The sequence below is a fragment of the Micropterus salmoides genome, unplaced genomic scaffold (genome assembly GCF_014851395.1).
Source record: "Micropterus salmoides isolate LMB-PRFRI ecotype aquatic unplaced genomic scaffold, ASM1485139v1 Ms_hic_scaffold_4, whole genome shotgun sequence".
NCBI classification, from domain to species: Eukaryota; Metazoa; Chordata; class Actinopteri; order Centrarchiformes; family Centrarchidae; genus Micropterus; species Micropterus salmoides.
In genome coordinates, this window is record NW_024043372.1 from 32,592,611 (window position 1) to 32,609,778 (window position 17,168).

A 17,168-nucleotide genomic window follows, 5' to 3' on the forward strand; every position below is an offset into this window, starting at 1 on the left:
CAAGCAAAACAGGCACTCCACCAACAGTCATTTCTATTTCCAGTGTGAAAAAATCTTTAGGACGCTAATCGTAGCTCAAAAACAGCTCAAAAGTCACGTTGGAAAATTTACCAGCTTTACTAACAAGTTCCACAGCCTCCAGCACAGCCAGTGAGTCCTAATGTGCCTTGGAGATTAACCCACAAACACAAACACATGACTGAGCTTTACTACGGGCTCGCAGCCTCAACAGACTCACTGAAGAGTTGAATCCACAGTGCATTCCATCCCCACAGAGTGTCATTAAATGCACCGCATCTCACCTAGCCATCATTTATCTCTCCACCACTAATTAGTTATGATCAATTACCTGTTCTCAGTGCTGCTTCCACATTTAAGAAAACAGGAAGAGCTGCTTATTCATTGCTGTTCTTTTTGCCAGTCTAAATATTCCCTCGAGTTGCTTCCACAAGCTAGGGCCCTTTTTTCTGCTGGGAGGCCTCCATTAAAAAGTCATCGCTCACCACGGGGTCCAACACAGGACCCCCGGGAACCCTTCTCTGGTTGTGCACAATGACGGAAAGAGTGGAGGTTAACTGACGTAATTACCGGCTTTAAAATAGCAAACAGTGGTCACAGTTGAGCTGCATTACTGAGCTCTGTCTGACAGAGTTATGAGCAGAAGAGGAGAAACTCTGCAGGTGGGTGATGATATCAGTCATTAGCAACCTCACGTACAGTTCGGAAGTTTTCTCTAGCAGTGAAGGTGGAAGAAATACAACCACAACGGTGACATATGTATGAATGTCTGCCTGATTACACACCAGTGGAGCCAAACTCCAGATAAGTGACAGAATATGGACATGTCCCAGCCGTGTACTGTTACTGACAGGAGTTTCTGTCTCTGCAACTTTCTATCCAGGAAAGCTCATCCAACAAACTTCTTCCACATTTACTGCAACTCCATTCCTCACTGAGCACCCATGCGGTCTGTCTTTTATTTCCACCCTGGAAGATAAAACATAAGCATGTCAAAACTTGGAAGGTGGTAGTGGACAGGATGGGATGGGGGGCTAAAATTTGATCCACACTGTAGCCCATGAGAGAAGTAGGACTGAAATCCTCTCCTACCCCACCCCCTTCCCCTCCACCCCAGTCAGAGCAGTTCATTTTGGACTCTAGGTCCGTTTGTCTTCTAACAGAAAGGAAATGCAAAGTAGGCTGCTCCGAAACTCTGGGAAACGCCACAGGACGTCCCTGGGGGAAATTAAATACAGCCACTAAGATCCACACAGTAAAGTGGCAATAAAGTATTCATTAACCCTCCATTGAAGGGCTAAGCAGGAAAACAAGCAACTGAGTTAAGAAGTCAAACAGGGACTTAGCACACAGAGTAACACCACCGCCTCTCATCTTCTCAGATTTACAAAACAATGAGAGGACTCGCAGAGCTAAAGAGCATGTACATCCCGCTCAGACAAAAGCAAGGAGATCAGTGAATCAAAGACGGGGGTGAGGAATTCAACAAAATGAGCATGTGGCATTACCAAATAGTTTCACAAACATTACCCCTGATACTCATAATCCTCCGTGCTTTTATATTGCAACACATCGCCCACTACTGGTTTGGCCGCATGCCAGGCTGGAGTGGAGGATGTAAACAATGCCCTCTGCTCCTCTTGATCTTCATTTTCCCTCCATCCGAGGACCTCATTTTTCACCTTAATTTTAACCGCTGTCCTCCCTTTGCAGCTTCACAGTGGTTCTCCTTGGAGCTAGACTGAGGAATCTATAGGCAGCACAGAGAAAGGCCGGCTGGATGCTGTGCGCTGCATTCATTGAAAAAAAAGGCCTGATGCCAGTTTGACACCCACCCCCGGGTCTCCCAGAACGTGAATGAACTTCTGTGAATAAGAGGCAAACCTACACAAACACCCCTGCAGCTATAGGACCTTCACAGGGGGAAGAGTGTGTGGGCGACGCCAAACAACAACAACAACAACAACAACAAGGGGAATTGATTGCCAGGGTTCCTCTTTTTCACTCCTTCACCAATCAAGAGGAGGCACTGCCGCAGGAGGGGGCCTAAAATGATGGGTCGTTGACAAAGACAAGCCTGTCGGGGGGTCACCACTGGCCCGGTCCGGCCTCAATGGATGAGAATGAGAGTCCAACCCCACACATTGCAATTAACACCTACTCCGCCAACAGGCAGGAGGCAGCAATAGGGAAATCTCCAAATCAGCATTTCAAAACCACGCCACTACAAAAGGATCAAAGTGCATGCATTGTAACATGTGCCTGAATGTTCTTATGGGCTAAACTCTTCAGCTCTTCAGTGTGTCTTTCAAACAGCCTCATTTCCCCTTACAAAAGGCGAATAGTATATGACCTCATCACTGACCAAATGAGGAGGTGGGCGGCAGGGATGAACATGCTGAAAGGATTGGATGGGAGGGTTGGGTGAAATGCTGACGGCAATTTACTCCTAACATGCTTGAGTGAACTGTAAAACAATGATCAATATAGCATCCAGTTTCGTTGTTTGAAACTACTTTTCCTCTGAGTAACAAAACCATAGGAATATGGCTTGATATTATTTACGAGTTGGTCTGAAATGCTGAATTGTAACGTCTGAATTTTGATTCTTGAGTAGAAATGGCCGAAGTGCTGCACTGCATCTGTATTTTATCATGTAGGTTCTGCACTTGTTATATAAAGCCAAATTACACAAGGTCTGGCTCCGATCAGTCTGTAATTCACCTTTTCATCTAACACGTACCACAACCAAATCAATGCAGCAAACTGCACTGATTAACCACTGGTTAAAAGCAACCAGTCACCTCATACACAGAGAATAAGTTGCAGATGAAGAATTTGTTTTCGCATGGCTTCTATTCTTGCATACTAGGCATTCATAGATCTGTTTTTAACATGCTCAGCCATTTTAATATTTACTAAATCAACATGTCAGCAAATTACTCCACCACCATTGGCATGACATAATGTTTCTGTAACTTTTGTAATGAGTATTTGTGCAACCTCCATTAAAAATGACAGAGAAACGAAGAAGTGCCAAAACTGTAAACAACTTATTGGCAGTTTTTCTTATGAATACCTTTGGTTCCATAAAAATACTTCATTTTAAGACCTCCAGCTACTCTTGATATGATGGAATTTACATGTTACAAGTTCTGTTTTGGTTGTAAAACACCAAATCATCCCTTTCCACCAAGATGTTAATCATAGAAAATTTCCATGTGTAGTAAATGTTCAAATGTAGGAAACTGGAAACAAACTAATTGTAACTACTCCATTTTTACAGCGCCTAACGCACAGGCCATTCATCTATGCAATATACACTCAATCAGACTCAACATTTAGCTGTACTTGGAACATACATTGCCTATCAATTGTGTGTGATCTGTCAATCACACCCCTTTTTTTCCGCCTCATTCTGAGGTTACTGAACAGTGCGCCGTCTCAGTCATGGCATATTTACTGTAGACATCAAAACAGAAAGGCTGCATTAGTGAACCCAAGTCTCAGCTTTGCGACGGCAAGATGCATCTGAAACTTGATCCCCCACTGACAGAGGGTGAGAAATATTGTTGAAGTTGTAGATCAGAGAGGGGCAATGGCCTTGACCTCCTCAGTCAGGGTCACACCCTCCCACTTGACCTTTCTGAGAAACTCCCATATATTTAACGTCTTCAGGGATTTACACATGCACATAGAAAGGCCTTAAGCAAACCTTCACATGTATTCCAACTGGCCAGGAAGTACTGTGGTGCAGATCCCTTCAAAGGCTAGTATGCCAGTGCTGGGCTTTGAATATGATACGAGTAGTTAAAGACAGCCAGTGGAAGGAGGGAGGTGACACTGGAGAATTTGCGGAGGTTGATGACAAGGCAGTGTCCTGAATGAGTTGTAAAGGGGCTCAAGGAAGTGCTTTGATGGGGTGGCCACAAGGGAACTGCTGAAGCCCAGACTGAAGATGAATACACCTTGATGATCATTCACAATTAAATGCATTAAATATCAAGTGCAATTCCTTGTCTGCTGATCTAAGATAACACAGTTGTGACTATCTGAATGACGATGTGGGTCAAATCTTTGTCCAGATGACAAGACAAAGAAGCCCTTCACGGTAGGAGCTCACCTGTGTAGCAACTACATACATTTTCCTCTTGCATATTCTTACCCTACCTCTACGACTCTTTTGCTTCTTTTCTGCTTTAACTTAAGTAACACTTAAACAGAAAACGTATCACTGTATATCACATTCTTTATGAAACTTGGGCGAAGGTTTGAGCTGGATCCACAAACATGTTTAATCTGTCTGGACCATTATTCTACCTGACACCTTAATCTGCCACAAGAGAAACACTAGCACTAAGAATATACAGTGTTCAGACCCGGGGGCAGTGCTGAGACAAAGCCAGTCTGAGTCCTCAACCTGTTTATCCAGTATCCACTAATACCCTGTTTTCTCAGGTGAGAAAAGACACCAAATCCCTCAGGAAGTCTTAATTATGCCACCTTAAAAAAGGACCAACATTGAAGCTTGGCAGGTGTGCCAGATACCAAGTCACAGGCTCAGATGAACCTGTGTGGTTCAACCAATATGTCGAGCCTGAGAACGCTACGTCATTGTCTAGAAAAGGTTTCCAGAACAAAGAGGTAGTGTAATAACAAAAGATGGTGAGTGACAGTTTTCTCCACATCACTGAAAAGTTTCATAAAGTTTAATCACGCCTGACAGGGCTCCCATGAAATGACTCCATGTCTCTATGGCTCCAGCTACCACAGTGAGAGAAAAACCCTGCCATGGCAGATTTTTTGATTACAGGAAATAACCAAGTACTGTCTTGTTACTTGGTTTAACCATGTGGGATCATTTACTGATCCAACATGTTAGCCCATATTCTGCATAGACATAAAAGACATAATTGCATCAGCTCCACTCTATTTGTAATGGTTGCTCTAATTCTGCAGTTTGGGCCATTTCATGTAAAGCTGAAAAAAACAATTGTAGATCCATAAATAAAAACACATGGGAGGAGATTTCCTACTGGTGGGGAGAAAGTGATTCACAGTATCTGGACAATTTGGCTGGTATTTTCCAGTCTGGTGAGGAGGGGTTAGGGAAGGGGGAGGCAACAGATGCAACAACATGCCCGTGAAAGACAAGACGGACAGACAACACTGGGTACTAAGTCTTTTCAAGAGACGATCTTGGTTTCACTGGAGGCGAGGGACTGACAGAGCCGGTAACCTGACTCAGGAGGCTGTTCCACAGGTGAAACCCTGACCAAAGACAGAACACAACATATCCCTCTCTTGCAGATGCTAAAAGGGCTTCCATGCAAGGAATCCTAAACAGCCCGGTCCCAGTGTATTTACTGCCATTCCCATTGCAGGGGAAGAGAAGGAGAGGGAAGAAAGACAGAGCGGCAGCAGGAAACTCAGCATTTAAAGATGGGATTTAGATGGCACACAGTTTCACTGTCAGTTTCCCTGCCCACAATAATCCCCTGGAGATGTATAAAAACCTTGTTATCTGCTAACACGTCTGCACCTGCACACCCACAATATATTCAGAATACCATTAGCCAGATGTTGGGGAATCCAAAGACAAGCACTGGTACTATTTCCACTTTTATCAAACATTAGGACCACCCAAGCTGCCTATGATACACTTTACAACCTTGTGGCCATATGGCATAAGAATCAAGTAGAGCAAGGTGTCAAGTGGCTATATTCTATAACACTCAAATACAATGACTCAATTCATGGGCCATCATAAAGAAAGGCTTGTGTGCAATTAACAACCATGGGAAGGAGAGAATAAAACAGATATTCCAGGAGCCACAGCATCAGCGCTGGGTGGGAGGCACAGACAGTGCTAATGGCTGGCTGGCACAGCTATGAGATGACACCGTGACCGCGTTTTTATTTGCAGAGGGAAACTGGCACCATCAGAGACGGACACGACATTACTGCTAGATTCAGGGGCAATGTGCTGAAAGGTGCCAACATACTTTTCTTTTTTGAGGGATATCACACGTCTGTCCCACTCATATACCTGACAAGGAGAGCTGAGAATAGGAGCAGTGCTGTCTTCTATAATACTGATGCACATGGCTGACAGATTTAATAGTTTAGGTTAATTGCAAAGCTTTACGGGGGCAAATTTGTGCCACATTTAAACGCAATGAAGTATTTACTTTGATGCGTGTAAGACATGCTAAAATTAAATACAACACCTTCATTCTTTTATGTTGATTAATCTCTACACTGACAAGCAGAGTGGAGGTTCGCTCTAAACGCAATAAATTCTGAATTTGTGTGATAACTGTATGAAACTCACATCACAATACCATCCACACAAATGTCCTGAATTCCAGTGGTGTGCTTCAAATGTGAAACCACATGTAAAAGGCATTATTGCTTATTCCAGCTCTCACTATCATCTTCATTGCATTCAAGTGAAAACAATGTACCAATTGATCTGGAAATAAATGTAAACATGCCCCTATCAGTCATCCAACAAATAGAGGGGAACAGTTTGGGTTCACAGGCAGACAGCTAATCGATTCCTTATTCCTGACTCCTGACCTGTCAGCCTGAGACTATTGGACATATATAACGTTTAACCATTACCTCTGACCAGGTAATCATCCATGCCTCGAGTATGGATGAGGAATACGGCAATGATCACATTTTATTTCATGGAGTTGCGTGATTTTGATTTAAATGCAGCATGAAAGCCATATACAGCTTTGTGCTTAGAAATATGCTTTGCGAAAGAGAGAAATGCATTTCAAAGTGGGTTACACTGAATTCTGACATGAATTCAGCAAAGCAACGTGATTTTCCAGACTAATAAGCTAATAAACAAGTAAAGGCGTGTGCCATGCATGTATTTTATATAGCTCCACGCCACGGTGACGTATGAATTGAAATGTACGCACACATTTCCACATATATTAGGCAGAGGGATCGCAATTCTTTAGTCACGTGCACCACAGTGGAGGATTAACACTGTTTCTGGAACACTGGGCTCAGACTAGAACTCACACCACAGTCGCCTTTTGCTTCAACACACTGTCTCCTCTACATTCACTCAATCACATTTCAAATGTCTTACACAGTTAAGGGGGGCTTCTGGCCAACCAGGACCTAACAATAAAGTGACACTCTCGACAGCTGAATCACAACAGAGTGCAAGTTTTGCCGGACCAAGCTGCGTTTGCACTTAAACCACCGTCACCACCCTGCCGACTGTGTTCAATGGTTAACCACGGTGCTACAAATGACTGCTGTGTGCCTGCTGAGGGAGAAGAGAGTTTTACACTAAATATAACCTGGCTTAGCCGCTGTGGAGAGAAGCTGAGGTCTGGGACATGGCCAAAGTAATAGTGGTTTTCAATGCTTTGTCAGTCATTACTTTGCTGCCGTGGGGTTATATGGACTCACAAACAGTAATTAAAGATCACAGCCAAACATCAGCAGCAGTGCCAGACTACTGGGTCAGTGGTTTTGTGGCTTCTACATGTGGTTCAACAATAGTGCAATATTACAGTTATGCCTGACATATCCAGTAAAATAGGAACTAAAAGTAGTGGCTAAACAGGACGTTTCAGTGATGATCACCTTGAGCAAATATACAAGTCACGTTGCACTTCAGAAGGCAGCAAAAGGAACTACATTATAGTTGACCATTCAATATTGACTCAACACTCGACTCTGGCCTCAAGAAAGCATGATGTCATAGCCAATCAGCTCAGGAGTGATAAGAGAGCAAGATAATTCTGTCCACTAATGTGTGCCTCTGGAGCGCAAAGATGAAAGTGACCACTGAAACGTTTTGTGTGAACAACAGTAATAACAGTTTAAGAATTTACTAGTATAAGTGACAGGTTGGCAGTAAAGGGGCAAGCCCAGAGATGAACTGATAGCAAAGTGCTGACTTATCAAAACAACTACTTCACTGTATGGATACACTCCTAAGCTGCTTTTTAGCTCACATTTTCAAATTGAATCCTTGTCTGTTGTTATTCCTGGGCATTAAAAGATAAAAAAAACACTTCAGAAACGTAGCTACTGCAAAACAAAGGGTAACACATACCAGAATGCCTGGCATTTAACCCCAAAGGGCAGTTTCTAACCCTCTACGCTGACACCCACCCACACACAGACTCACGCCCGATATAGTCTAAAGACTTTGCTGAGGAGTAAAAATAGGAGCCTGCTGTTAGCCCTTCACAGGAGGGTGTGCAGATGAGAAATATTTGGAATAATGATGAGCCAGAGTTGCTTTCACTGCCACCTGCCCTGGCCGTGGTGAGCTTGTATATTGTGGCAAGGTTGGCCCATATTCTGATGCGGTCGCTGTGGATTTGGCTTCGTATGTACTCAGTAGGAAGGGTTGGAGGGTGCTGAAACCCGCATGTTATGTTATTTAAAGGACTTTTCCTTTGTGATGACAGACCATAATTCTATTGCTGTAGTTGTCAGAGCAGTCGTTTCAAATTTCATTAATACCAAATGAGAGAAGGTGAGAGAGGTGCACTGTGTTAATTATCATGTAATCTTTGTGGCGCTCAGTAGTAGATTACATCTGCAAGTGAAAATTTACAATCATGGAGATTCATGACCCTGTGCCTCTGTTTATTCTGAACCAAAGTTTACCTGCTGTCTGTTTATCCGAGCAGATTGAGAAAAGTCCTTATTTAAAGATCTCTAAAATATGACAAAATGCTTTCAGTCACCAGTTAAACCTTCCATGTCAGTAATTACATATCAAACGTGGTAAGCACCTTTCTTTACTTTGGCATAAAATAATGTTTTGATATGTATTGATCTTTTGATGTGATACATTCAAGTGAATGAAGTTGAAGCAGTCCATAGAGGCAGAGTGTGGCCTAAAATAGCAGAGCCATAAGCATGGATTTAGATTAGGATCTGCTTAATGCATGAACTAAAATATGTCATAGAGGGAATGTAGGCCAACAGCAGTGATGTTACACTCTATGCTAAAGATGGCAAAACTTCCCTCGGGAGCTCTTTGTCCATTCAGAAAATGTGTTGCTTTCTGTACCTCACAGTGGGATACAAAAGCATGAATCTAAAAAACTGCACATATAAATCTGTCAATGAATTTACACTACAAAGGCACTTCCATGACTTAGGAGTCTCATGGAGAGATGATGGTCTTTCACATGTTAATTCAGTGTTTCACTTAAGTGAAGTACAGCTTTAAAAATGGTCCGATTCGGTGGCAGTAAATATGACTTAACTTGAGCTTAAATCAAGAATGATGGCTTTACTATACTATAATCCACTCTGTACACAAAGAATAATCATGATCAATAAATTAAACACCTACATGACTCCAGAGAACTGAAAGATGCCATATTGTGATTATTTAAATGTTACTTGAAATTAGAGCTTTATGATTAGTCAATTAAAAAATTTAAAGAACGTTTATCAGCAACTAATATAATTATCGATTAACTGTTTTAGTCATTTTTACATATACTGGTTCCAGCTTCTCAAACGTCAGGATTTGATGCTTTGTTTGTCATATATGACAATACAGTAAATATATTTGGGATGTCGTTAGAATAAAATAAGACATTTGAATCTATCTTTAGACCTGTGGGAGATTAGACATAATTTAATTTTTCTGATATTTCATGTAATTGTCAGATTAATCATTAATGAATAAATATTCATTATCGCACAGCCATTTGAAAGACATTTGAAGAAACAAAATTATGATTCGCTTCCTTAAACAGTGAATTATTTTACAATCAAATGTCTTGCTCTTTACTACTAGCCCAGAGTATTCTTACATTTAATGGCAAGAGTGTGTGTTAACCCAAACTATCATATTCCCAGCAGTTCCAGGTTGACTGTTTGATATGAGTCCTCTCCTGGGGGTTGCTGGCGACAGCAGTCTTGTCTCAACTAACCTTAAAATGTCAACCTATTATCTATGGCGGATTTGCTTCGCTCCCCCTCCTCATTCTACAAAACACTCAGTTTGCTCGTCTGACATTGATTACGTCTTTTTGCAGTCTAAACTGAGGCAGACTTCTTTCTTCTTGCTAACTCTGCCCTTTCTCCTCGGCTTACTAGCGTAGAAGACGTGATAAGCCTGAACAAAGTCTACTTCCAAGGGTTATCCCTCAGACTTTACCAACTCTAATCTTATGAAATGTGCATTACAAGATACATTTTTCACCTTACACCACCTGAATATTATGTTGGCTTCTTTCAATTTCACAGAGGGTGTTCTCCCTGTCATAAAAACTGTGCACGCTACATGAAGCCAAAGTAAAGCAATTAGGTCCCATGATTTACTCTACCTGCTTTAATAAGGAAGTGAGGGCCTCCCAGATGGAGGTCATGGTTCTGAACCTCGCTCCTCAGCTACCGAGTTAATCAGTTTGGAACATGTGTTTAGTTCAACTCTGAGAGAGACATTCAGCTTTATAGGGGCAATTTAAGTTTTCCTTCACAGTGTGACACACTGCCATAATGATCAACAATTATAAACAGGGGACTGATAATTAACAACTTTTTTCCCTCACTCCCGCATATAAAAACCTGCATATTGTCCACACTTGTCGTCATACTGTGTTCCATTAAAGTTGCTGCTCAGAGGCAAACTGCCTTCCCAATCAGCTCAAGCTAAAACTTAACACCATCACGACGCATCAGGGGAAGTGCAGCCAGCTTGCCAAGGTAAGGACTACATGGGCCTCTCAAAAAGCAATTAAGGGAGAGAGAAGTCATAATATTGAATGGAGAGGGGGGTGCATTCCTCTGAGAGAGGCAGCAGCAGTAGACTGTGAAATTCATATTGACTGGAGAGGCAAACACACACAGGTAAGCAGGAGAGCCGAGCTTTTTCCAACCTGCTTGTCAGCCAAAGAATAGTGCCTGTAGTCGGCTGCTTTCAAATATATATTGGGTGAGTTCAGTCATCCAAAGATGCACCTATACATAAGCCTCCAATGAGTGTGCTCACAGAAAAGCCTTATAAAGTGAAAGCAATACCCAATCTGCACAGTTCTCTTAAAACAACACAGCATTTGTGTCGGACCAAAATGATATCTGGAAAATGGAGGGGAAAAAAACTGCTGAGCTGTGGATGTGCGTTCACTGATGTGTTAAATCCTACTTGATTAAAGCAGAAAAACGCCTTCAACAATGAACTGTGCCAGTCCACTTAATTAAGTCAACTTGTACTAGGGAGCGCTGGGAAATGGAAAGCAAAGCAAACAGGGGTGCTGTGGCTCGCTCCCTCCGCTTTTCTCTGGATGCTAATCAAAGACTTGATCTCCGAGCAGGACAGGCCTCGGGGACGTCGCTCTGCTTGGCTGATCCTGGCAATTTGCTCTTGATAATACCCTCTCTCACGCTGCACCCCCTCAGAACCCGGCAACCCATCTCACCTAATCTGTACGGCCACTGAAACGAACAAACACAGCCCCCTAAAGTACACATCGGTCTCACCAGGGAATATCACATAATGGCCATAGAGTTATTACATGCTCCTTATTATCCGTCTTTCTTTGTGGCTCCAATTTAGAGATTTTATAATAAAGATGATTGAAGATAAAGAGACTGCATTTGATTAACTAAAACAATAATCATGTATATTGTTTCAAAACAAGTACAACAAGACATACACAATATTTTCAATATGTGCATCCGCTCAGTCATTGTTTGCGTTTTTAATTGTTTGTACAACATAAGTCAGTGGAAGCATCTGCTGATTATTACAGAGCCTGGAGGTCTGAGGAGGGAGCAGCAAATGAGAACTGCATGATTCGTTTGCGGTCTGCTCTGCGGTGTAACATGAGTTTGTGGTGGTGCTGCAAGTTCTTCACCTGCAAAAAGCTTCAGCACGTATCAAAAGCCACAGTTGATCCAGTTACACAACTTTCATGTCATCAGTCATACAGCGAGCAAACACATGAGTTTAAGAAACCAGCATAGAACAAGAAGAATAGGGAAAGCCACAGCGTCAGATGCAAACCAGGAATGAGAGGCAGGTGGGAATGAGAGCGTGGAGGACGAGGTTCAGTTTCCTACCTTTAAAGGAGATGAAGACGCGGGGTGCAGCCAATGGGTCATTGATCACTGGGTTCCCGAAAGCGAAGGTGGACAGTGCCAGGAGGGCGTGGACTGTCCACAGACCGTCCAGCTGCATGGTTGACCAACCCCCAGTAGCAAGAGTTTGGTGTTTTAAAAAAGTCTCTGCAGGGACAAAAAGAAACACGTGAGAAGGTTCTCAACTCTCAAAACAAAAAAAAATCTGCTACAATAGTCTGTTCTCATTTACTAATTTATGTGACATGTCAAATCAATGGCTCCCAAGGGCCCAATCCCATCGAGTTCTGGGGTGCAGCACAGAGGTATGGAGATTACACCCATCCCACCCTTTGGGAGCTTCACAAAACTGATGAGTCCTGATGGAGAGGAGCCAAGCTTGCAGAGATGTGTACACATTTCCATTTGGTAAAAATTAGGTTTGTTTTTCGGAAGCTGTGCGACAAACTGATGGAAAGACCATGCTGACTTGCTAGAGAAGCTTTTCTTCTGCTCCTCTTCACGCACCCAAAGCACATTCCTACTCCATGACACCGTATGTGTGTGCTGCTCTGTAATTAGAGGTTCACCTCATACCGAGTTATACCATGTCCTCACACTTTGAGAAAAAGATAAAGAGGGCAAAAAAACATAGGGATTGGTGCAATCTGAAATAAAATATTATCTCCTTGTAAAAGGATTTACAAATGACGACAGGCGCATACACTAAAAGTTTAACAAGTCTCCCAAACAATGCAGTGGTGGTCATCAATTAAGTCTAGAGTTAATAAATGATAGACACCAGGGAGCAACCTCAATGATCCACACATATGTCATGAATCATCAGAAAGAGCTGTCAAACAGGCCACTTCTTGCCCTTGCCCATTCTCAACAAATCCACTCTTGGTCCATCTCTACTATGTTACCACTTCCACATTTCACTGTGGTGTCTGCATTTTCACAAGAATGCAACATTTTCGCCACACTCTATTCTAAGAACAGCATCCTGACCTCACACATTCGCAGTAGTGCTGGACGATATGGCCAAAAATATTATCACGATAAAAAGTTTCATATCTTTCGACACTGACAATTATCACGATAAGTATCAAATCGTTATTTCTTTTGAGTTTTAAGGCTGATTTTTGCTGAGTGAAAGTTGAAGAAACCTGATGGTTAATTGTGGTTTAAACTCTTCTTTACAGTCAACACTTGAAGCCAAACAGTGGATCACTTCACAAATCTGAGGTAGAACATTCAAAACAATTATGATAAAATCTTTGTTCAACAAATATGCATGAGTAAAATGAAGTAAAAGCTTTTTTCTGTCCTTTTTCCTCAACAAAGTAAACATCTTAATAAACAAATTAAGTCCTAATTCCATGGTTGCATGGTTCCAGTGAATAAAATCAAAAATGTATTGAATATTTGTTATTGAAAAATGTCATATTGCGATAATTATTGTTATTGTTTTATTGTCAATCCCTAATTCATAGTTTACAAATCTCTTCTCCCCATGTTTCTACTAACAACATTCATTTAGACCAGGTCTCCATCTCAAACAAACCGTTGGAACCTCAGCAGAGTCCTTAGACTAGTTGGCTGAAGTGGATTTATGAGCATAACCAGCTGTTTAAACCCTGGGTATTTTCTGACAATGTGTTAACCACCCAGCTGTTTATTCTGAGACAGAGGCCAAGTCCTTCACACAAGCAGATGAAATCAAACAAGGCACTGCTCACAAATGACACTGAGGATACAGACCGACACAGAGTTCACTCACATTATACTGCAACGATAAATATGTCTATTCTCCTCCAGTACTTTTATGTCGAAAAAAATGTATAAATAAGTTTACAAAAGGACCTTTTATGGAAACATATTAAACTTCTTAAATCTATCACGCTAGTCCAAACAGCTTTAAACCTACTGAAGAAAAAGCACATCACATCCACTGATGCTCTCAGCTTCTTTATTGTTTGGGTCTGCAAGTTAATAACTGCCACATGGTGGACAAATGAAATGCAAGCATTACAACATATACATAAAGCCAAACACAAAAACCAATAACCACAAGTTGGTCAGGGTTCAGAAAGTAAAGTTTCAACATAACCCTCCTCCTGAATCCTGCTGCTCTACTCGCGGTGTATCCACTTGCGTTTGGTGAAGTCCAAGACATTACAGAAACACTGGTGATTTGTCATATTTCACAACAATTGAGACAATTAAAAAGCTTCCTTCCCTGGTATGAATGCCGGACATTTTACAATGAAAATAATAGGCTATACTTCATTCATATTTAAACTCGAAAATAAACTCTAAAAATACAAAATGTATGCAATAAAATGTCAATGTTGCTGAAACATGATATAGACTGAAATCCGTGCGTAACAGACTGGCAGCCTTGGCTACACATGGACGACAGAACTGTAAACAGTCTGGTGCGGCTTTAGAGCGCACGGCAATGATTCACGTATGAAGAGAAAGTTGGAATCTATATGAAATTAAAATTATGATTAGGTATTTCTATTCATATGTTTATAAGAGAAAACAAAACATGCTGGAAATAATAAATAATAAATAAAAAAAACCTGCAGACATGTAGGCTAACCTAATTAAATTAATAATAAGCAGATTTAAATAAAAAATAAAAAGCAACAGCACGAAAAGCCTTACCTTATTGTTACAGCTTTCCGAATATAACTTCAGATCCAACCTTGCAAGTCATTGAACAAAGCAATTCCAACAGATCGGTCACTTTCGTCTCCAAGTTGAAATCAATAATATCAAGAGAAAATCCCGGTGCTGCGACTGTACAGACCCTGTTCAGGAGGGCGGTCTGTACCTGTGCACACTGCGTGGGTATTGGCCCCGGAGTTGTACAGTAAGAAAAAAAAAAAAGGAGATAGTGTTTCTCTAGTTCAACCCTGTGCGCGACCGCGAGACGAGGAGATATTGTCGCCGCACGACCGCAATCAACATCTCGTGGGGGAAAACAGCTGGAAACAAGGTCCCTGTGGCGTAGAGAGGTCCAGGCACGCAGCGTGTGCTCCTCTGGAAAGTTGGGCGCTCCTGACTGTAGAGAGGCAGGGCGCGAGCAGGTGGATGCAGAGGCCCATTTGCCTAAAACACACCCACAAGGCGGGCAGCGATGAGCCGAGCCGCCCATCAGGCAGCCGGGGGGTGATATGATTTACTACCGTATTACGCCACTATATGCTGTCAGGGAATGCTGCTGGGGCAAAGAATGGACGCTACTCATACAAAGTCAATACTGAAGTTGTGTTTCTATAATTGTCCCTATTTAAATGTTTTTTATTATTACGCTGAGTGCAAAAAGTCGCACAAATGTTGGGCTACTTCAAATGAAACTTTACAGCCTAATGTAGAAATAGGGGGAAACTAATAATTCATTATTTTATATATTATTATATCAATCAAGAAGGACACCTTTTGGTATAAATGTTGGTAATCTATAATGGTCATGGGTTTCTCACATAATAAGCCACTGAGTCTGCAGTTATAAATCTAGCCTAATAGTTGATTAATAAAGGACTTTAATCAAGTCTACAGAGGTAAGATTTTGGTCCAGAATGTCTGCAGTCACTTCTTGAAATAAGTGTTTAAATGGTCCAATCAGTCAAAGGGAGTTTTCACAACCTGCCAGCCCAAAAGATGTCCTTCTTTATTGCTGATCAATTCAAATTCAAATTCAAATGTACCAAAGTATTACCTGTATGAGCACATTTTAAAATCCTATAATCTGATAACAGTGTATATAGGGTTTACTAAGCTGCTGCAGCTGTACAACATGACATTTCAATCTGCATTACCTGAATTTGTGGGGAGGAAACAAGCTATAAACACAACACTGACATATTATCTATCAAGTTGATGGCGAACAAGGCAAACATAAGACATGGAGCAACATTAACATTCATTTGGAGTTGTATTTCTGGCCACAATGTTATCTGATGTTATCAAAAACACTTGTGTGTGGAGATAGCTGTTCATTATTGGAACCTTGGTCCGCCTACTTTAGTGACGAGCAACACCTTACCAGTACACACGGTCATTTGATTAGTTGTGACATAAAAGATTCTAGGTTTTTAAGAAGAAACAAATGAACACTGAAATTTAAACTTTTAAGAAGGTTAGAAAGAAGAAGAGAAACAGTATTATCATAAATTTACCATTTTGGATCTCTTAATGACCAAAAGAAAAACAGCTCATATGATGGAGAGATGATGACAGAAGCATTAAGTAACAGTGAAACCAGCCGTTGTCAGGAAAACAGTACAATCTATGTAGGTTATTAGCATGAAGTAACATAGCTGTTATATGCATGCTCAGTTCAGGTCTCATAGCCCTTCTATAGCTGCTATAGGATGGCAGAGTGTCTTTCACGAAGGAGGTGTTTGCTTGCTTTGACTCAGTTGCCTGTATTTCCATCTTCTATCGCTGTGACAACCAGCGAGTTACCATCTGCCACCCACACATGAGGTGTGGAGGGAAAATGTTCAACAGGATTTGGCTTAAATGGTGCCTACATGTGTTCTTTTTCTCTCAATCAACAACTGAGTGGCTTCAAAAGAAATCCTTTTTACATGCTCACAAGTTCACTTTTACCTACTTGAGTTTACTTTTGTGTATTGCAAAGATAAAATTATTTATATTAACTGAACCGTTCACTGGGTAAAAGTTTCAGAATAAAAGTTTATTACAGCGTTACACTCACTTTATTTCAGCGATTATTTGACTTGCCAAGTCAATTTTAGTGACTTAGAGCACAGACAATGTGATGATTGTTGGGCCCAACTTATCAGAAATTAAAAGTCTTATCTTAGTTATGTACCCATTGATTTGAAAAAACGTGCAAGACATGCAATTCATTTGATGGCATACCAAATGTCGATTAAAATGCTTAATTTGCTCCTCTATTCAAACACTGATTGGACACTTCAAAGTCACAGAGTTACTGTCTGTGAAGATTTTCTAAAGCTCATTGAGAAAATTAAACATTTCCCCTTTTTTAATCATATTCCATTCAGTGTCCTTTCACACCTACATTATCTGCT

The 17,168-nt window shown here is 41.3% G+C and overlaps 1 protein-coding gene across 4 annotated transcripts in view; it reads right to left on the minus strand.

The window, feature by feature from the left end:
* The window catches only part of LOC119886646 (semaphorin-3F-like), a 60,924-nt gene extending 45,767 nt beyond the window's left edge, over window positions 1-15,157 (minus strand). For all 4 annotated transcript variants that reach the window (XM_038697528.1, XM_038697527.1, XM_038697526.1 and 1 more), the window contains exons 1-2: window positions 14,767-15,157; window positions 12,094-12,258 (exon numbers count right to left, since the gene is read on the minus strand). In XM_038697528.1, the coding sequence (XP_038553456.1) occupies window positions 12,094-12,211 (118 nt within the window). In that variant the 5' untranslated portion in view covers window positions 12,212-12,258; window positions 14,767-15,157. The remainder of the gene's footprint in view (window positions 1-12,093; window positions 12,259-14,766) is intronic.
* Between the last annotated feature and the right edge of the window lie 2,011 nt (window positions 15,158-17,168).